This window comes from Poecilia mexicana, unplaced genomic scaffold, assembly GCF_051168715.1.
Source record: "Poecilia mexicana isolate PSO_F unplaced genomic scaffold, ASM5116871v1 scaffold_1, whole genome shotgun sequence".
Lineage (NCBI taxonomy): Eukaryota > Metazoa > Chordata > Actinopteri > Cyprinodontiformes > Poeciliidae > Poecilia > Poecilia mexicana.
The window spans coordinates 18,630,062-18,652,214 of record NW_028263370.1 but is presented as its reverse complement, the minus strand read 5'-3'; the positions used below and the strand labels follow the sequence as shown (position 1 = coordinate 18,652,214).

The window sequence follows — 22,153 nt, the reverse complement described above, 5'->3', positions numbered from 1 at the left end:
TTCACTTATGGGAAAAATCTTGTTACAAATGAAATAATCTTCCAGTTGCACTAGTACTTTCCATCAAATTTAAGGAATTATTGACTTAAAACAAGCTCCTATATCTTGCTGATAAGATACTTATAAGTTAGGTTTGTCTTATTTCAAGTTTACAGATATTTGCACTGGAAACTAGACCCAAAATACTTGGTAAAATATTGTGTTTTGCAGTGTATAGTTCAATATTAGGGTTGACCCTAACTCCTGCTAACTCAAATAGCAGAAAGCGTTTATTTCCTTTTGATTTCACAAATCAGGTGGGAAAACGAGAGCCTCAGCGGCACACTCTGCATCATCTTCCTCATCCTCCTCTGGGATGTTCTCAGGCTCCCATGTAAAGATGTCTGTAGTATTGTCTGTAAATGAGCCTGATGAGCTCCTCATGATGTCCCACGGACACAGAGCGTCACGCCGACCCAAAGCCAAGTTGGCTTTAGACTCGTCCGTTTGCTCCGTGTCCATGTCTCCTGGAGTCTCATCTTCAAGAGTAATCCGGTTGTCCGTGACATCTGTGTCACTGTTGGTAGACAAAACATTTTCTGCAACAGTTGTGGGAACATTTACGTTACCTCTCTGTTCTTTGTTACTGGATTGACAAACGTCTTTGTTTTTAGTTTCTTCTGTCTCCCATGGGCAAACATCTGTCCGTGTGCTGTCTTGCTTTTTCAGCACTTTTGGGTCTTCTGTTTCCCATGGACACACATTTTCTCTAATGCTGTCCTGCTTTTTTAAGACATTAGATTCTTCGTTTTCCCATGGACACACATTTTCTCTAATGCTGTCCTGCTTTTTTAAGACATTAGATTCTTCGTTTTCCCATGGACACACATTTTCTCTAATGCTGTCCTGCTTTTTTAAGACATTAGATTCTTCGTTTTCCCATGGACACACATTTTCTCTAATGCTGTCCTGCTTTTTTAAGACATTAGATTCTTCGTTTTCCCATGGACACACATTTTCTCTAATGCTGTCCTGCTTTTTTAAGACATTAGATTCTTCGTTTTCCCATGGACAAACATTTTCTCTAATGCTATCTTGCCCTTTTGTAACTGTAGTGTCTTCTGTGTCCCATGGACAAACATCTGCCAAAGCATTGTCCTTGTTTTTGAGAATTTTTGGATCATCTGTCTCCCATGGACAGACATCTGCCATACCACTGTCTTGCTTTCTTAACACTTTTGATGGGCTTTGCAGCCTTTGAGACTCTGTTTTGGACACTTCCTTTTTTTCACAAGACTCTGTCTCCCATGGACAAACATTCACCCTGTTGCTATCTGTCCCTTCAGTATTTTCAGATACATCAGGTTTGTCTTGATGGCCACTTTCCCAAGGACACACATCTTTGTTCATAGTCATTTGCGAAGCAGAGTCTTTGTGTGAAGGTTCTTTGTCTCCCGTTTCCCATGGGCAAATATCTTCCATGGGATTAGGTGGATCAGGGAAATCCCATGGACAGCTTTCAGCTGCTTTGGACAGTTCTGTACTTGAATTCAGGGCAGGGGATGTTGTGTTGGGGGCTTTAGTAACTTTTGTAACTTCTGTGGATGAACTGGGATAGATGGCAGATTTCATGACTTCATGTTGAAAAGGTACCATCAGCGTACCTTTGTTTCTTGCAGGATTTAGGTTTTCATATGTACTTTCATGCTTGTCCTGAACCTCCCAGGGACAAACATTTGCATATTCGCTGTCTTGTCTTATTGAAATTTGGGGAGTTTCTACATTCTCCCAGGGACAAACATCTACTTTAAAAGACTGAGTCTGCGGATCTTTGGATGTCATAGAGTGCGGAGTGACTGGAATATCGTGTGATTCCCAAGGACATGCTTCGACCCGAGTCTTCTGTTGTCCTTTCAAAGTCCCTTGGTCTTGTGATTCCCATGGACAAACATTTGAGCGCTCCATCACCTGGGATTCCTGCGAACAGATGTTTGCTTTGATGCTCTGCTGCTTCTTTGGTCCTTCTCCTGGTTGTGCAGAACTTGCTCCATCCCCAGGACAAACATCTGTGTAAGATGCATTGACAGTTGGTCTGATTCGATTGCTGCCTCTTCGACGAGTTGAAGGGGTTCTTGAGCTGCTTATGGTCTCCCAGGAACTTATGCTGCTACGTTTGCTGCTCTGCCTTGATAGAAACACATGTTCGTGGCTGCCCTCTTTTTGAGGATCATCAGCATCAGGAGGGGAGATGGTTGATCTTACAATCACAATCCTTCGTGGGCTTCTATCAGAGGAATCCGTAGAAGACAGCCTGACAGCATTCTGCTTCACAAGGCTGGGCTTTCCATCTGTTGTTGACATACTAAATTTCTGCAGTGACTTCTTGTCCATACTTGGACGCCTACTGGATGATCCAGACACTGGTGTTGTGGAGGCACTCTCCTGGCTTTTTTGGGAATCCTCCCTGTTTAAATGTATCTCCTTACTGAACTTGCTACTGTCAACAGATGACATAAAAGATTTCACAGAGAGCCACTTATTAGTGGGGGTGCGGAAGGATAAGACTCGTTGATCCTTCGTCACCTTGGGTCTTGGTGTACCTGGTGCACTTGCAGACACAGTTACTGGGGTTTTAGGTGACACGCTGTCAGCTTGGGAGTTTTTGTCCACGGAAGGAGTCTTCTCAACAGGCGGCAGATGGTCCCAGGGGCAAACAAGTGCTTGTGGGGAGGGTAACTCCTTTTCCTCACTGTCCTTTGAGCTTGCGTATGTAACATGCTTTGTGTTCTTGTCCCCTGATTGTTCTGGTTCCACCTCCCAGGGACAGACCTCAGCCTTGTCAAATGATTCAGACTGGAGGGCACTCCGCGTCTGATCGCTAATGGAAATGCTCTGCTTTGACTGCATTGCACTTCCACCAGATATCTTTGGGATGTTCTCTATGGAATGGGTGGTAGAGGAGCTTAGGCTCCAGGATTTATGAAGCCTTGTGTGATCAGGATGCAGCAGATTGGTATCAATTGTCAAGTTCAGAGCACTGGCGGACTTGCACACCCCAGGTGGAATATCCAGGGAGTCTGTCTCAGATCGCTGGGAGGATCTCTTCACAGAATTGGCCCTTAACGTAGAGTCACGGAATGAGGAGCCTCTCTCTCTCACATAATGATGATCATTTTGGGACTTGCATATAAACGATGAATGGGATTTTATTGAACTTCTGTAACTGATACTTACAGAATCTGGTGCCATCCTAAACGAATCAGAGTGACTCCCACGTCTAATGCGGAAGGATCCATCCCTCTCTTCACGGCTGCACTGCCGACTTACGGTTTCTGGGAACTCAGCTATTTTTTTGATAAGCGATCTTCCCAGTGCACATCGAGAACTGCGCTTCTTTGAGAGATGAGGGTTGTTTGCTGTCATCTTCTTCACCTTGTGGACCTCTAACTGGGCATACAACTTCTTAAGCTCATCCTGATTCATGTGAAGAAAGCAGGAAATTGGTGTTGGAATTGAGCAGAAAGTTGAAACGACAGAGAGGAAAAGACAATGAAAGAAACAAGTCAGAGGAAAGTCTAAATGTTATTTTTATGTCAGGAGAAAACATTGGGGGTGTAATGAAGGAAAGGTGAATCCTTCATTACACCCATTACACTTGATATTTCCTCTACATTTGGTAAATTGCAGTTGAAACCAAATATTTACATGCACGGTATAAAAACACAAACATATGTTGTCCTTTTAAACTGTATGACTAACCTCTAACTAATGTTGCTGTTTCAGATTTTGATTTCCATCTTGCAAATTTCCCCCTATTTCATATTACCTAACCCTTCAGTCTGAAATTACGTTCGCACAGCAGGGAAATTTGACCCAAATCCAATTTTGTTTGCCCATATGCAATTTTTTCCCCAAAAAGATTTGGTTTGTGCCACTTCATAAGTTGTACTCAATCAGATCTGATAGATTTCGCAACGTCTGCAGTCAGAATGGTCATGATGCATTTTTCCAGCTTTTATGTCAATGATGTGAGACATGCATCAAAATTCTGCACCAGAAGAAGTGAGACACTGTAAATCTGGGCGTAAACAACGGCTGCAGCTGGCAGTTCTTTCTTTTTTTCTTAGCTTCCTCAGTCTTGTTATGATCTTCTGACAACACTGTCGGATCGCACTGCTCAACAACTTCTACGTTCTTCTTTTGAGCATCCGGGTTTTGAACCATTCACACAAAAGTCTGAATGTGGTAACATTTAGTTAGTAGCATGAAAAACGATGTAAAAAAAAAATCTGATTTTAGGAGAATCAAATTTGAGTCTCAAGACTTGCTGTGTGAACGTTTAGTCTCAATGAGACTATAGGAAGTGTCTCCAAAAACAATTAATTAATTTGCAAACTGTTTTCTGGCTTCTTCTTGTCTGAGCAGCTTTCATTTGATATGGCTGTACTTTCCCATGCTGTTTATATTTGCATTCAACTGTTTGAACAGATTGCACCTTCAGGCATTTGGAAATAATTCTTCCTGGTATCTTGCCTGATTTCCTTTGGCTGTACCAGGAGTTTGAGGTGTTGGCTTGAAACACCTGCATAGGGATTCTTCTAATGAATCTTATTTGAATTAGAAGAAGATACTCTTATCTAACCCTAAATGAAATAAGTTTTGTCTGATCTTAAAAAATTTCTTTTTGGGGTAAACATCTAATTTTAACTGCATGCTGTAGTTTTAAAGCCTGGTGTGAGGGGACATGAGACTTTACCTGAAAATCATCTGGGTCCATACTGCGCTCGCTCCAAGCAGAACAAAAGCTGTTGTTCAGGTAAGAGGCAGAACGTCGCAGATCCAGTTCATCTTCATACACTTCTGCTGCTATCTCCTCTCTTCTGGCCTTAGACTCATAAAAAAACTACAGAAGATGCACAAGTACACGGAAGAGTAACATATAAGAAAAACTGGTACTGAATAGAGATAACTTGAATATTTGGTTTGTCTATATTAAAGAAGCAGTGGAAACCCAAATAGAATAACAAAATGTGAGTTTTGTATAAAAGTCCCTAACTGTATGTGGCTAAGTCAGAACAGAACTGGTTTTATTTTAACTGGTTTTACTACCACTGACTTCGAATTTCTGACTCCTAAATTCAGCGACTGTAAAAAAAAATGTAGGGGTCACTTTCAAAAAGGATTTAAAATGTAACATATCACCAAAGTAGTTCAGTCTGGGTTTCATCATCTACACCAACTATGGTCACACTTTTAACTCTCACTTCCAGACGGGGAAACAATCGGCTTCAGGTCGATTTTAGAAAAGGTTTTAAACTTTTATTAATTATCCCTAAAGCTCTTAACAGTCTTGCTCCCCATTTTGTATCCCAGTTATTGAGCTTCTCTATTTGCACCAGCTCCTTTTGGTCAGTCAATATTTATTTACGGTTCCAAAGTACTTATGTTGGTTTGACAAAGCATTTTGGAGTCAGCTTTCACTAGATCTTTAATCTATAACCGAATTTGGCCATTTTAAATAAAAACTCAAGACTTTTTTTATTCAGGCAAGTTTTTAATACCTAAAAATGTAGTGGAACTTCTGGTTTTATTTACCTTCTTTTATCTACCTTGTTTTTACCATGTTTTCTGTAAAAACAGAAAATATGTTTAAGTATTTTGTTTACCAATGTTGTTGATGTGTAAAAGGCTATATAAATAAATCATTGATTGGTTTAAGTATAAATTAATGTTTATTATCTCTGAGCAAAATCTTTGAAGTTACATTGCAGCTTTTGCTGCTAAGAAACTACGAAGCCATAAATTTAATGTAAAAGTTAAATACCTTTGGAACGAGGAGCAGCGTAAGTGTAACTGTGATGGTGACATGAGTGTGCATGAAGGACAGCAGCAGCATCCAGTCAGGATGCAGAGACTGAAAGGTGAACCTAATGCAAGATGGAAGCACATTATTAACGCTCGCTCAGCCCAGTTTGTACTTCAGAGTACACATGAAAGCCTGAAAGGGTTGCATTACCGAAACAGGTGGAACATGGAGGAGAGCAGGAGCTCGTTGTGGATGGCGATGCCCATGTAGCGAGGCTCATGAAAGGCTGAGGGAACCGGCCTGACAGCGGTCCACAGGGAGCTGCCCCAGCACAGGAACAGGAGCTCAGCTGAAGTAAAAAATGGACCGAATGAGTGTTTGATTAACAAATTATAAATATTGTTTGCTGACTCCATCACTGCAGCCAGGTTTTCAGGCCTGATTGCTATTTTCTAGATCTGCAGCAAACTGTTTTCCGCTCTCCACCGTTACTTGATCTCAATGGGATGCGGTGGAACAACGTCTTGTGAAAGCAAAAAGTGTTCCAACCGGATAACAACAAGGTGTATCTCGCAAAAGATAAAATTTTTGGTAGGCTGCTTAGTTCGTATTCATTGCAGTTGAAATAAATAAGCAAATAGTCTGAAAGTATTTATCAATAATCATGTCTTCTGCCCACACTCACCCACAGCCATCATGTAGTCCCAGCGGTCCAGGTAGCACAGGGTGAATCCCTGGCCATCTGACGTTGTAGCAGTAACAAAAACGGGGATGTTCCTGTCTCGGTTCTGGAGCACACCCACGGTCCATGCACACAGGAACCAGCTGACCGTCATCAGCATCACTCCCAGAATCCTCAGCAGGTGGAGGCTGGAAATGTAGGGCATTCTCTGGGCCGTCCGTGAGAGGAACACCTTCAGCACCCTGGTCAGGGAGAGAGGCAGTCAGTGTTGCACTGCACAGCTTCCTCTACTTGTTACCAAGAGGCAGGTAATGCTAGCTGGATGCTAAATGTTAAAGTAGGTGAGAAAAATCAGAGGTTTTCTAGCTGTAAAACAACTTAAATCCCGCTGAAGATGTAGAGAAAGTACCTGAAGGAAGGCATTCTATTTTTTAAGTTTAGATAAAGTCACATCCGAGTCAAGCGATCAACAGCCGGATGTTACTACTGGCAAAAACCGCGAAGAAGACGACTGGAAGTGGATGGAGGATGACGGTTTGTTTCTGTTTTTTACGACCATGTGCAGCTAGCTTCTCCAGAGCTCTCACAGCATCGCACAGTTCATAAAAAGTTCTGTCATTCAAACATGTTGAATCTAAAGCTCTTCTGTAAAATGGCCGACTAAAGTTTCTCCAAAACGCCTAGTAGCCACACCCAAGGATAAGAGGTTTGTTGCTCCAACGCCTGAATAAAACGCCGACATCTCCTCTGATGGCTGAGATGATGACTAGCGCCATGACTGAATTATATGTCTCATGTAAATGTTTACATCTGTCGTCACAGTTATTTTTAATGACTTATTGAGTGAATAAGCTTATTTATGTGTGATTTTAATTTAATTTCTTACTTAATGGAAAACCCGAGATTGTGATTCTTCGACATTAGCAGAATAGCGGCAAGGATTTGCGCTATCAGTGAAAACGCAGCCAGTGCCTGTGGTTTATAGCAGAAGATTAGCCGGCTGCTGGCTAAATGTTGATATAACGTTTCTCTGGTGTTATATTAATTCCTTACCTGTACATTTTCAGTGTGATCGTGCCATAAACAACGGAGAAGCCAAGCATTCGGACCCAGCGCAGAAGAATACATCTGAACGTGCTGGGCTTGAAGTACAGAATGAAGACCTGCAGGGGGAGACAAACTCAACTCTGATACAAGTAATGTAGCATAAAGGTGTTGATCAAAGGTTAGCAAAGTACGGCTACCTCAGGGAACTGGGTAGAAGTGGCTGTTTGCACTTTAACTTACTTACAGAGGCCAATATGTTAGGAAAGTAAGTCAAATGTTTCCATAAATGTAAATTATTTTTATTTATTTATTTAGTTAGTTTTTATCTCAGGTGAGTAGCGTAGCCAAAAAAAAAAATTCTCAAGTAAAAGTAGCAATACTTCAACATATTTCTGCTCAAGTAAAACGTAGCGAAAATGCTATAGTAGTTTGTGTAATAATTTATGCTTAGTATTTCTGTATGGTGGCTTCTCTGTTTGTACCTCAAATGCTGCTTAGCTGTTAAATGCTGATCACTTGTTATTTTTAGAAATGACTGTAAGTAGTTCAGAAGGGCAGAGCGGCCAGCCCATTAACATGTTGACACGTTAAATCACTTCCCGTTAATGTGCCGCTCTGCACACACTGTCTCAGTCTGCAGGAACAATCCCTCATCAGCAGAGGCACATAAACGAAAAGAGCATGGCAGATGTTACAAAATGAACACAAACTCAGAGAAATCATCTATGACTGGAGCTGAGAAACGCACACGGTGTGTTTTGCATGAGGAACTTTACATCGTACTTACCGGGAAGTAAAGGAGCAGAGAGCCGAACAGGATGGTTTCCAGCAGCAGGAGGCTGGAGGCGCGGATCCTCTGAGGGCAAAGAAGCGGAGGAAGAGGCAGAAAACAAAATGAAAAGATGAAGCCCAGCGTGCTAAAACACAAAATCCTACCGAGTATTTTTGTTTGATTCCTAGTGCAAATATTTTACACCTGAAATGAGACAAAACTTGCAAGTAAGTTTTCAGCTAAATTATTAGCTTGTTACATGTAAATAATTCATTGTATAACAAGACATTTTCCCATGTTATAAGTGAATTAATCTAGTAGCTTTTCCTCAATATTAATGAATTATCAACTGAAAACAAGCTCCTATATCTTACTGAAAAGTTGCTTAAAGGTTAATTTTGTCTTACTTTTGTAGTCAAAAAAATTTACTCAGGGAACTAGACAAAAATAATTGGTGAGATTTTGTGTTTTGGCAGAGTATTTTAGTTTTAATCTTACAATCTACTTCACTAGCTGCTGCATATTCTCATACATTTCAAAATGTTTTATTTTACTGTAATTTGTTAATGTTATCCTGCATGTTTTAGTCATGCTATTCTGATGTACAGAGTAAATGTCCAGTAATCCGTAAACAATTTGTGGAAAATATGAACATTGACATATTAAACAAAGACATGATGGCATTATTCACTGCAAAAACTCAAAATCTCACCAAGTACTTCTGTCTAGGTTCACACTTGAAATAAGACAAAATTTACTTACAAGTAATTTTTCAGCAACATATAGGACCTTGTTTTAAGTCAATAATTCCTTGATGTTGATGAAAAAGTACTAATTATAATCTGCCAGTGGAACAAATTCATACAATTTGCCCTGATTCACTAAGACATGTGACTTACCCGGTTTTGACGGTGCTGATATGACACCAGCATGCTGACAAAGACGAGGAACATGAAGACTCCCTGCAGGGCCAGCACACCGGCCCTGAGGAGCTTGTCCTCCTGCACCCAGCAGGGGGTGCTGTCCCGACAGCTCTTACAGCCGGGCCAGCATGGGAGACAGATGGGCATGTTCGGGTAACACGTAACGCTGCTTTCGCTGCCATTTATAGGGTCTCCATCTGCAAAACAAACGTATGCATCTGCACCACCTAGGCGAAGCCATGTGCAACCTGCAGCTCTCACATGCACCAGTGAAAGAAATCATGTCTGTAAAGCTTTTTTTCTACCTGTCCTGAAAATTATCAAAAATGTGAAAGAGATAGATGCACATACACATAATTTCCATCATGTTGCTTAAAACCTAATTTATATTTTCTTTCTTCACATTTTTCAAATGATATATAGTTTTTCTTGTCTTCTGTTTAAAGCTGCAGTATGTAGCTTTTATTTAAAAAATCTTTAAATATCGGTTAAAAATGTCACCATGTTGTGACAGATAATCTGTGAAAATATCGACCTCCTCCATTGAGCTACTGTTGCTGTCTGAGTAAATGCACTGCTACCGACAGAAAACTGTCACAACATGGTGACAGTGGTAACAAGGAGGCTACTGCAGAGTCGTTCCCATAGCAACTGACTGACAACAGCTCCACTGGTGAATCAGGATCCAACTGGTGAATCAGGATCCAACACCAAGAAGCAGCAAACATTTCCCACAGAAAGAACAGAACATCCAGTCCGTTACAGTATTATGTTTTCAGGGTTGATATTTATTTTACGACTATGTACACAGCAGTGGTAGCAAATTTAAACACCTCTTAATTTAAACTTGCCCAGAACTCACCAAATCCCACAGCATATCTACATGCTAAGACTGTCATATTCAAGCTACCATAAGTGACCTCCCTCTTGCTATTTTTGAATGAAAACTTTTTTACAAGTTTTTGTAGTCTTGACAATTAATAGCAAAGCACTCCATCCATTTTTCTTTTACATATCAGGCATATAATTAAGTTTTAGAGTGATATTTTGACAACTTGACAGCTAAAACCAATGGTAGTCATCGTTGGTGAACCGCTTTTTTGCCCTCCAGCAGGAAAGCTGGGGGCAGGATCTTCAGTGTGTGACGTCACGCTGCAATGTGTCTAGAGGCCAATGGCTGTAAAAATGTGATGCGTGTGTCAGGGAAAACAGAATGTCATGTAACTAACTTGAAGTTCCCAGAAACTTTCCTTAGTGACCCTGATTATTGCTGACCAGTCCAGGGTGAACCCAGACTGGTTGACTTACTTGAATCCTCAGGAGAGATTTCTGGGTTGTAGTATCCCTCCTTGCAACGGCAGCAGTACTGACCGAATCGAAAGCCCCGGCCTGGAACCGGCACACACTGAAAGAGAGACACTGCTTTCACTCTTTAAGGTCATTTACTTACAGGTTGTCTGATTTTGTTATTCTGTGTGAGTTTGTGGTCATCTCAAGAAAATAAAGGAAAGATTGTCATATTTTGTTTGGGAGATAGAGTCCATCTGATCCAGTGGACCTGACTGTGTTGCAGATCTATTTATTGTTCCAGATACAAAGACCCTGCGTTGATATATTTTTCTTCTTGCCTATTTTTAACCTGTTTTTGCATCCTATTCAATAAGAAAATATGACGCTATTTGTAATTATGTAATTTTACAAATGATTTGTCTCATATTAACTGTCACAAGATGACATGGAAAAAACATATTTTTGTGAAAGTTACATACTGCAGCTTTAAATATGTAGTTTAGTTTGCATTTCTCTTCAATATATTAACTTTTATTTGATGGATTTTGGAAGGCAGAGTTTCTGGACATGCAACAGCTATGAAGTCAGACTATGAGGGAGTTAGATTAATGACACAGGAGCTTGAATTGATCATCTTGTTTACTGAACTCCAAGTGAAAACAACAGTAGCACCAGAAACCACACATGCACAGGGAGAACATGCAAACTCCATGTAGAAAGACCCTGGGCTGGGAATCGAACCCAGAACCTTCTCCTGCAAGGCAACAGTGAGACCAACTTGCACCACTGTGTCACTGTTCAAAATACAAAGCCACGTACTTTTTAAATCAAAACATCCTGTAGCCAAGTTGTGAGTGGAGCCCCCTGGTGGTCTGCCACAAGATTATTGATAATTAATCAAAAATATAATCTAAACCAGGGGTGTCCAAAGTCGGTCCTGGAGAGCCGGCATCCTGCACGTTTTAGTTCTCTCTGGTTGTAGTAACAACCTTTTCAGCATGTCAATGTTCATCTTAGGCCTTCTAATGAGCCATCATTTGATCCAGGTGCGTTAAACCAGGGAGAGAACTAAAACATGCAGGATGCCGGCCCTCCAGGACCAACTTTGGACACCCCTGATCTAAACCAAGAGTGACCAGCTAATTTTCATTTTGGGCCAAGAAAAGATAAAAAAATGTCCTAAAATATCCTTAAATATGAACAAATAACTATCTCTGTATTCAATAAATACTTCTTAAATTTAAATAATACTGAACATCTTTTCACATTGATTTAAATAGGCAGAATACAGATAAAAACTCCTTTGATTTCATTGCTAAAATAAAACACATAACTGCTATCTCAAAGGTTCTCTAGACTCTTGAGGACCACTTAAAAAGCTAAAGCGGGCAGAATTTGGCCCTTGGACCTTAAGTTTGACACATGATCTACACAAAACCAAAGACATTGGAGTACCTCTGGTTAAAAATAAAGAGGATGTGAGACAGCAGCACAATTATTCTGCACAGTGAAGCTAACAGGAGCTGACTGAATCAAGGTTAAACTCAGGGTCACGATACTCAGTCTCATTTTACTTCTCTCTTATGCTAGCATCAATTTAGCCAGTCAGGACACAGACACTAATACACACTCACACACACACTTGCTTAGATGCTGTGTGTGTTAATCTAAGCTAAAAGCTAAATGGACACATAATGCCTCAACTGAGAGTATTATCTTTTTTTTTTAGAGAAATCCTGTTCTCCAGCCTAGACAAACACACACAAACACACACTGACTGCAGGGATATTCAAACTCACAGCCTCTTTATTGAATGCTCAAAGACCTAATGGCACTAGTTGACCATTAATGTAACATGGATTATACGCAGCAGTCATCTTGATTCTCTCCATGCCCACATCTACATTCAGATCTATTCCTCTGGCATGTTTAACTAGAAATAACCAAAGCTTTACAACTTCATGTCTGCTAAAAAGCCATTTTATTGTTTACTACAGTGTTTGTAGTCGTAGCATTAGCTCTGACCTCAAAAGCCTTTGGCTTGATTATGTATACATTTAAACCCGGATATATTACATACACTGTGTAAATATACAGTATAGTATTGCATCCTCTCTGTCTTACATTAAAGCAGACCAAACCTCTCCTGTTATGGGTCAGTTGATATCATCAAAACTGTTTCTATTATCTAAATGTCACAATAGTCAGAGTGACATAAGCTTTTAGTGTTTTTAAAACATGATTGCAGATGTGAAGTTTGCCTGTATTAGTTTAGTAATTCTTCAAATTAGTTTTGTTTCGTCAACAAGTCATTTTCTCCTGACATTAAGTCACGTTGCTCTTGGGTGGAGGTTACCATAGAAACCAGTAACGACTGGCTCCTCCCCCTTTTTCTGTTGCCATCTGTAACTGTGTTTTCTTAGTGCTATATTTTAACACATATTTTAGACAAATCTAGTTATATACAGGGTTTCATGTGTAATTTTGCCATATTTTGTATATGTTTTTAACCATTATCCATTTCAGCTGTGTTTAGTTCTGCAACTGTTAACTGTCATGTCAACTGTTCATTGGGAATCATTGCTCTGTACTTTGTTTATGTTTATTTTATTTTATGTATAGGAGCAGACGATGCTGGCCTGATGTTAACCACCATCTTGATTTTCTTTCTCCTTAGATTAGAATAAATAGAAAGCCTGAGTCTGTCTTTTGTGAAGTCATCCTACTGAACCAACCATTAAAACCAGTCCTGTACCAACATGGGCTGAAAGGCCACTCAGCAAAGAAGAAACAAATACTCTAATGGAAACATAAAAAACCAGATTAGATATATTAATGCAGACAGGGACCAATGCCTTGATTGTCCTGTGGTCTGATGAAACTACAGCTGAAATGTGAGGCAACATTCAATGTCTCAATACCTGCCAGAAAGTATAAAAATGGGCACAAATGGACCTTATAAATGGAAAAAAAAATTGTATCACCAACATATTAGAAAGTGACTTAAAACCCTCAAAAGTCTCAACAAAAATAATAAAGTGTGTGTGAGCAAAAAGGCCTTCAAATCTAATTCAGTTTCAGCAGCAGTGAGAAGAAATGGGCCAAAACTATTTTGAGAAGCTTGTTGAAGGGTATGCAAACATTTGACCCAAATCATACAATTTAAATGTGACCTATGATGGTTCCTTGAAGAGGTTAGGATAAGTTTATGGGTTACACAAAACATGTTTGTTAGATTTTTTTGTACAAAATCATTCTTAGATAATGAGATTTTAGTCTGCTCAGTTCTGCCTACTTTGAGCTGTTTTAGGGTCTCTGTCACTTTAAATCCAAATAAGCTGCTGCACGCCCCCCAACTCAACGTTTACACTGGCACGTGAAATTGCAAACAGATGTGCAATTACACAACCCTAAAGCTTTGAAAAGCAGAAGTGGAGCCTCCTGTACAACCAACAAGAATGTATCAAGTGGCTTAGGGTTAGGGACTAGATAATTCAAACATCAATGGATTGTGTCAAGTATCAAGATCATGCTGCTTTAGGAATAAAAAAAAGTTTTTCTGGGTTTCCTTTCTGTATATCCATAAAAGAATGGGATGCTATGGGATGTTTCTTCATATTTGATGTAATTCCTCTATAAATATCAAGGCTAAACCTTCAAAACCAGGTGATGTTCTCAAATTATAAGCAGCATTTTGGCATTGAAAAAAGCAGTGAGATGAAGAACAGGACAGTCCATATCCTGTCCAGTCAGTAACGTAGAAGTCTCAAAGACTGAATCAGGATGGGAAACTGGTGCCATGAGGTGTCAGAGGATTTTTCGAATACTCTTCCCTTGGGCTTAGACCTCTATGAAAGAGGAAGTATGTCAGTGTGCTAGATTATGGCTATAATCCATCAGATCATCCTGCTGCCCGCCACCAACCCCATCCACTTTTAAATAGATGTCAACCTATCAGATAGAAGGAAGCTGATACAGGGCTGGTTGGGCCAACAGCCAACAGATGAGTGCATTTGTTAATAAAGTATGAGCAGAAGATAGACGATAAAACTTAAGCTGTGACTTAAAAAAAAACAGTGTTTAAGCATTCATAATTGAAAGGAAATTAATCATAAAAGTAAACGATAGAATCAGGGTTGGGAGTTTTTCTGTTTACAGAGGAAACTGTTTATTTTCTTGTCACCCCAGTATATCTTTTCAAGTGATTGTTAAGGCCCTAAGAGTCTTTGAGATAAACTCTTTCCTAATACTGTATTTATTTACTGCTCCAGGCTAAGGCAGTTCAAGAAAAAATGGAAATAAAGTGGAAATTATACTATTTCTAAGGCTTTGGGAATCCAGTGAATCACAATGAGAGTCAATATCCATCAATGGAAAAAACATTAAGTCTAGTAAAAATGTAATAAGTTCAAGTCACAGCACAAAAATCAGTATATAGTTCTCACAAGTCTGAACCGGAAGGGATCCGCACCATTTTAGTAGGCAATGCATAGCAGACCCACGGCTTTGACATCAACAAAAAAGAGAAATATGTGGACCAATGAGAGAAAGATACATTTAAAAAATCGCTGCTGTCGGTATCGACCGTATGAGACGCAGAGGGAAAATATGTCAGACGACGTGGGTAAGCTGCCTTCCATCTCATACAACGATGTAGTTGACTGCGAACACGAAAAGTGCGTACATGGAGGAGCTTTGCAGCCTGAAACCTATGGACGTATATAATTAATGTTTCAGCGGATCTGTAAAAGACGTACGAACTCTTCGTGTGAATAAAAAAGTTCTGGTGGCTGGCAGAGTAAGTAGCTACATGTAGAAACCCATAGGCTACGTGTCCGACTGAGCTTGCAGTTAAAAGCTACATTAGCTAAGCTAATTTTGCTAGTTCGGCAGTAAGTACTACAGTAAATATCACTGATATTTATCTTAGTGTTACACAGAGATGGGTAGTGTACTCAAAAATTGTGGTTGAGTAATAGTTGTACTGTATTTATATTATTGATAAGTTAGGAAGGAGGAGAGAGCTAGTTCTTGTAGCTTGTTTATTGTTGTCATAGCAACGGCCTGCCAAGATTTTTGTCAGGCCCTGAATCCTGATGCTGTTACATACCAGAAAGCTTTGAGTGCGAAGGTTAGTGAGGGTAGGACGGCGTAGTAGGGCCATTGTAGATAGAAAAAAAGGAGTAAATTTTTGCCCAAAAAAATTCAGTGAGTTTTGAGAAAAACATGTCTGAATTTCTGAGTTTGAAAGTTGAAAATTTGCTTGAAAAAACTCTCAGGTTTTTAGATTAATCCAAGAATTTTTCTAGGAAAAAACTTCTTAGTTTAAAAATTTTTTTTTTAAATGTTTACTTTTGAGACTAAGAAAATTTTCAAAACTCGAAGATTTTGGTGGATTTTTTTCGGGCAAATTTTTTGACTTTTTAAGCCCAGAAATGTTTTTTTCTGGAAAATTTCTGCTTATAATTTAAACATTTCTGAGTTTTTTTGTTGGAAATTTAGCCATAATAGGCCACCATGGTGAGAGATAAACCTTACTGGACAAAGTGTCAATGTATGGCACTTGAAAAATTCTAACCTGCAAAATACTGAAAGTTTCAAGTTGACCTTCATCATTTCAGTACTGTGCACACTGATATTACAATGATGATTGCTATTCAAAATACTACGCTGCAATAACATTGAATTTTATCATAACTTCTTAACATAAATATTAAACAAGCCACCCAACATCAGGTCAACTGGATGGCCTAATTCTTAATCAACTAAAGAAAGAAAGTACAAAATAATTGTCTGTCTTATTGAGATAATTTCTCCTTTGTTTACCTCCATGCTGGTGCGATTGCACTGGTGAGTATCAGCAAACCAGCTGTCACCTGTTGCACACTGATCCAAGTCAATGTCCTGAATGTTCACATCCACACGTACAACACCTCTGAAACACAAAACATGGCCAACAATATGATTAAAGATAACAATGCAGCTTCAGTCATCAATTCTTAACTGCTTTTTTGATTCAATCATGCCAATTAATTGTTCCTCCAGAAAGCAACATCTCATTCCCCAAGAAATAAAAGAAACTAATGAGAAATATATTTATTCTTATTTATTAGTTTGTTGCTTGTTCTAAAATGTATTTTTTTTAAGACAAACTATCCGGTTTTACTGTCAGAAAAGCAAGCAAAAACAGTTTGCTTGCTATTTCCGTAAAGGGCGGAATGTAAAATCTGGCAGCATTAGCCTGGTTACATGTTCGCACCCTGAAACTAACTGATTATTGAAGCACATTTTCATTAAGCTGCTTTTAGTACTTGATTCTTTTCAGCTTCATTGTTGGGTACAATTTATAACTTACGGACTCCGATTGCCTTCAGAATGGCCTTAATTTTTTGTGGCATAGATTCAAGTAGGTGTCAGAAATGTTCCTCTGAGATTTTGGTCCATATAGCATAACACAAGCTGTGTTACTATTAACCATATAATAAATTTGCTTAATGGACATACAGCAATTAAAAAATAATTATTAAAAAATTGATTAAACAAAATGTTTAACCTAGGATGAGGTGGTTTTTTAGCCATATCAAAATACTTTTTTCAAGTCATGTGATCAACAGCTGGATCTTACCTCTGGCGAAAACAAAGAAGAACAAGACAACAGGAAGCGGTTGGAAGATGATCGTTTGTTTTTGGTTGGGGGTTTTTTGGACAGTGTGGAGCTGACTCCACCAGAGCTCTCGCAGATTTGCACAGTTTATAAAAAGTTGTGTGTCATTCCAACATGTTGAATCCATTGCTCTTCAGTAAAATCATAGACTACAATTTCCCCAAAATGCCTGAATAAGCAGCTGAAGTTTGATGAGCACTAACGACATGGCTCAATTATGAATATATTTAACTGTTTGCATCTGTTATTGACACTGTTTTTAATGGTTTATTGTGTGAACAAGCTTATTCATGTGTGATTTTAATTTAATTTCTTATTTAATGGAAACACCGCATTTGTGAAAGTATGTTTTTTTGACATATAGAATATAAACAAAGATTTGCGCACATTTGTAATGGAAACACCTCTAGAGTTGCTACAGATTTATCAGCTGCACATCCATGATGGGAATCTTCACCACATCCCAGTGATCAGCAACAATACTTAGGTAGGGTGTGGTATTTACATTGGTATTGAGCGACTGCAAGAGTGCCAAGAAAATAAACCCCCGCACCATTATGTCACCACAGAAAGTCTGGACTGTTGACACAAATAGGATGGATCCATGATTTCATGTTGTTTACACCAAACTTTGACCGTACCATTTGAATGATGGAGCTGAAATGGAAACTCGTTGAATAAGGAAGCATTTTTCCACAATGTCACCATTCAATCTTGGTTAATCTGTGTGGATTCACTCTTATAGTTTCCTGTTTTTGTCTGATAGCATTGCAGCCAGGTGTGGCCTTCTTCTGTTGTTCTTCTACAAGGTTTAATATGTACAATCTGAGAAGATATTTTGCATACCTTAGTTGTAACAAGTGGCTATTTGACAGGTCATCTTAAGCCAGTCTGTTCTCCTATTGCCTTTTACACCAACAAATTCACACAACTGCTGATCACTTCATATTTTCTCAATTTAAGACCAAAGTCACTTACATCCCCTTTCTTCTTTAAACTGTCTTCACCAAAAGTGTCTTACTCAGAGGTGGACAGAGTACCCAAAAATTGCACTAAAGTAAGAGTAGCACAAAAAGTATTTGGCAAAAGTACCGAGAAACTGATCAAATTATCAATCATTTAATATTTAAAAACTACATAATCAGACAGACCAGAAATATAAAGTTAAGTGGAAATTTTGGTATTTTAAGAACCAAAGTGACAACAATTCATATAAATTACAAAAAAATAACAAAACCAGGAGAAAAAAAATCTAAATCACTTTCTGTTGATACAAAACTTATAAAACTTTATCAGAAATTGCAGGTATGAGTCTGTGTCTGGTAAGTTTCTGGTTGAAACATGTTAGTTTTTCATTCAGTGAGTAGAGAATCCATCAATTTTACTCAAGTAAGAGTAGAAATACTTCATAGTAAATTTACTCAATTAAAAGTAAAATGTACAGTCTAATAGAAATACTCCTATTACTATTTTTTTTCCCAAAACGTTACTCAAGTAAATGTAATTGAATAAATGTAACTAGTTACTACCCAACTCTGGCCTCTATCCATTGAGTTGCTACCTTATGATTGGATGAGTTGCTATTTGTATTAACAAGCAATTGATAAGATATATCTTATCAAAACTTTTTGAAGCAGTTTATCATATTCTCATTTTTAAATCACAAAAACCAGGCCTCTTACAAGGGATGTGTTCACTATTGAGGTTAGCACCCATAATGTTGAGAGTGAGGAGATACTGACCTGAACTCTGGTGTCAGGTCTGGCTTCAGTCCATAGAAGGACGTAGACAGGGTGAGAATCCATCCAGGCTCAAAATACCCGTCCTTACAGTCCAGAAACGGGGCGCTGGCATACTGAACCCCGGTTCGGTTGGTCACGTAGCTGTCACCCTGTCCCCACTTTGGCGTATCTAATGTGGTGAGGTCATTGAGGAGAACCCGCTTAGACAGGGAAGCTGTTGGTTGGCCGGACTCTGGGAACTTCAGTTTTCTAAACCAGCTGTCATCGGGGGCAGGAGATGGAGGGTGGAGACTCTCCCAGGTCTTGGATATGTCCTGAAGGAGGATGGCCTGCTGTTTGCCAGTTGGGTTGCGAGTCGCACGAAGAACCAGCTGTGGCACCGGGGCAGAGGGGTCAGCATCAAAGGTGAGCAAAGCCCGCTGAATAAGCAAGTCTGCCTCCAAAAGGGAACGGACTAGGGCGTGGTACCACTCCATATCCTCATCCACTGTACTCTCACGAAGGTCGCTGGCCTGGAACACCATGTTGAGAAAGTTGGCGGTGTTAGCCAGCGCATCCTGAGCTGGTTGGAGTGGGGCGTTGAAGTTACTCGGCAGAGATCCGGACTGCGCCTTGGTGCTGTACGCCCGCGAACAACGAGCCATATTCAAAGTGGAGGGGTCTCCGGTGTACAAAAAGGTCTCTGCTGGTGACCAGTCATCCTCCACCTCGGTGGGCGCCTCTGATGGGACCTCACCAAATTCAGGAAGCTCTGTGGGAGATTCCTCAGAACTTCTTGTGGTGTTTGTGGAAAAATCAGAGCTGTTGGCCATCTCCCCGGACAATACTGCTGGTAATTTTGGAGTCACTTGCGATCTTAGGATGGGTGCAAGCAAAAGAAGAAGCCAGATATTCATTCTGACTCAGTCTATAAGGGTAAAAAGGAACAAAGACGGTGAAATCTGTGATCTTTGGAGCAAAGATGGCATCAACAATTGGAAATCTGTGATCTTTTTGAAGGATCTTTTAGAAAAAATGCCTCATTTCACAGGTGTCTTGGAGGATTTTGCTGCAGAGTTTGCAACAATCTTGCTAATATTTAGTGTCAACAACTCAACGCGTGTGAAGTAAAGTCCCACAAGGTTTCACTCATCCCTTCTTTGAAGGACTTTTAAGCAAGCAGTGTTCTGTAGTTGGTAACAGATGAAGAGAAGAACTGCCATATTTCTTCATAGTCCACCAGGTTTCTCCAACTTTTATTGTTCCATAGTTGTTGACAAGAAACAAATGCAGTCTGTTCTTAAATAGAACAATAAAAATGAAAATGGCTCCCAAAAATCAAAGCAACATGTCGATCCGAAGAGATGAAATGTAAGCAGATTTCCGTTGTTTTCCTTGACTCCTCTCGCTCCAGAGCTTCCAGCTCAACTGACAGAAACTTGAAAAGCTTGTTCACCCCCTCCCCGACTCGCTCCTCTCGCTCACCCCTCCTCCATATTGATGGGGCTGCTTACCAGCACTGAAAGGTGATGAGAGTGGTCCATCTGTTGAGTGTGTGTGGCTTCGGAGAGAGGAGAGGATGATTCGGTCGGTCAGAGATGAGTGTTGGACTAAGCTGTGCTGCATTTGGGCATCCATCAAAAATCACCCTGCTGGATGGATGGCTGGATGGCTGGATGGATGGATTAACCCCTCCTACAGGAGAGTGGATGGGCTTTTTACTGCTTTCTGTCTCTCTTCTAAAGCAGATCAAATGTGGAGTGTTTAGAAATTTTATGAATGCAATTGTAGAAACCAAACAGGAGCTTTGCAATCAGGGAATCCCCTGCCTGTGTGCTGGCTACACATCTGTGTGCATATAAAGATGTTCATAACAAAGCACTTTTTAAAAATTGTTCTGCAAAAACCACAAAATCTTACCAAGAATTTTATTTGGTTTCTAGTGTAAATATCTTTGTGCACTTGAAATAGGACAAAACCAACTTACAGGTGACTTATAAGAAGATATTGAGCTTGTTTTAAGGCAACATTTAGGAATTATTAACATAAATAAGCTCTTATATCTTGCTGAAAAGTTACTTGTAAATTGTTTTTGTATTTCTGAGTGTACAAAGAAATTTGTACTAAAAATTGGATAAAAACATTTAGGCAAAATTGAGTGTTTTTGGGGTGTAAAACTGGTCTCAACACACAGCCAGGAGATATTGACAGCTTTCCAGTTAACAAATATATGGAAATGCGACAGACTGGCGACCTGTCCAGGGTGACCCCGCCTCTCGCCCTGAACATTAGCTGGAGAGGCACCAGCAACCCACCCGACCCCACTAGGGACAAGGGTGTACAGAAAGTGGATGGATGAAATACATGGAAAGTCCTGGTTTTCTCCGATACTTAGTTTTCTTTGTTCACGTCAGGTTTTGTATTCATACTTATTTTCCTTACTACTTGTCATTGCTATGGGGATCTCTCCCATCAGTGAATGTGATACTTCAGTCTCTTAGGCAAGACTTTCAGTCCCGTCTCTTGTACCACGAGTCTTGCCAAAGTTGATATTTATTTTTTACTATAGTTTGAGCATGAATGTTTCTGTTTACCTTTGACTTGCTGCTTGTACACCTGGATTCCCCCACTGTGGGCCAATAGAGAATATTTATATTCTATTTTATTCTACTTTACAGAAATTCTTAAAGAATTAATGGATTACTAATACATATTTCTCATGTGACGCCATACTTCTGGGAATTCTGTAGCTGACAGCCATCTTGGTAGGTAACTGCAACTAACTGTCATGGCAGTTGCCCAGGAGTTGCTATGATAACAATAAACAAGAAGAAATGCACCAATGAGAAAAACAACCAATCAGAGCCAAGGAGGAGGATCTTAGCGATGTCAATTCATGTACCTCCTGCTAAATATGATAATGGCAGAGAAACAACTTACCGTTACAGGAAAATTGTTTATTTGCCGTCATCAGTGGCCTTGCTAACTAGCTTGAACATTCACAACAGGCTAGACTAGCTGCAGCGTAGCACAGAGCAGGAGGGAAAGAGGGGATGAGAGGCCCCACAAAAGATTGTGATTGACAGCGCTAAGACCTGCCTCCTGACTGACTGGTTGTTTCTAGCTAGCGCTGGGAGAAGGCAGAGGATTATCTGTCTTATACATACTGTCACAACACAGTGACAGTTTCAACAAATATGTAGAATTTTTTTTATAAAAGTTAGAAATTAAACAAAAAAATTGGGCAATATTTGATTGTTTAATATATG

General features: G+C 39.7%; 1 protein-coding gene across 2 annotated transcripts; it reads right to left on the bottom strand.

Annotated features, from left to right (window-relative positions):
- Positions 1–273: 273 nt before the first annotated feature.
- Positions 274–19,801, bottom strand: gpr179 (G protein-coupled receptor 179). 2 transcript variants are annotated; one of them, XM_088007607.1, is made up of 12 exons: positions 18,906–19,801; positions 16,326–16,434; positions 10,518–10,614; positions 9,186–9,406; positions 8,302–8,370; positions 7,521–7,630; positions 6,471–6,709; positions 5,996–6,134; positions 5,804–5,906; positions 4,736–4,882; positions 1,057–3,453; positions 274–822 (listed from the first exon to the last, which is right to left on the bottom strand). In XM_088007607.1, the coding sequence occupies exons 1-12, from the start codon at positions 19,799–19,801 to the stop codon at positions 286–288; spliced, it is 5,064 nt and encodes a 1,687-aa protein (XP_087863733.1). In that variant the 3' UTR covers positions 274–285. The 2 variants fall into 2 exon arrangements, with proteins under 2 accessions (XP_087863733.1, XP_014863182.2); XM_015007696.2 differs by having other exon boundaries at positions 274–3,453.
- Positions 19,802–22,153: the final 2,352 nt, after the last annotated feature.

What these genes read in the sequence shown, in the direction of transcription:
- gpr179 (XM_015007696.2), bottom strand. Translation starts at nt 19,801, where the DNA reads ATGAATATCTGGCTTCTTCTTTTGCTTGCACCCATCCTAAGATCGCAA. An exon ending in GGACTACATGATGGCTGTGG is followed by an intron (nt 6,135 to 6,470) that starts GTGAGTGTGGGC and finishes TTTTTACTTCAG; the next exon opens with CTGAGCTCCTGTTCCTGTGC. An exon ending in TCCATGTTCCACCTGTTTCG is followed by an intron (nt 5,907 to 5,995) that starts GTAATGCAACCC and finishes ATCTTGCATTAG; the next exon opens with GTTCACCTTTCAGTCTCTGC.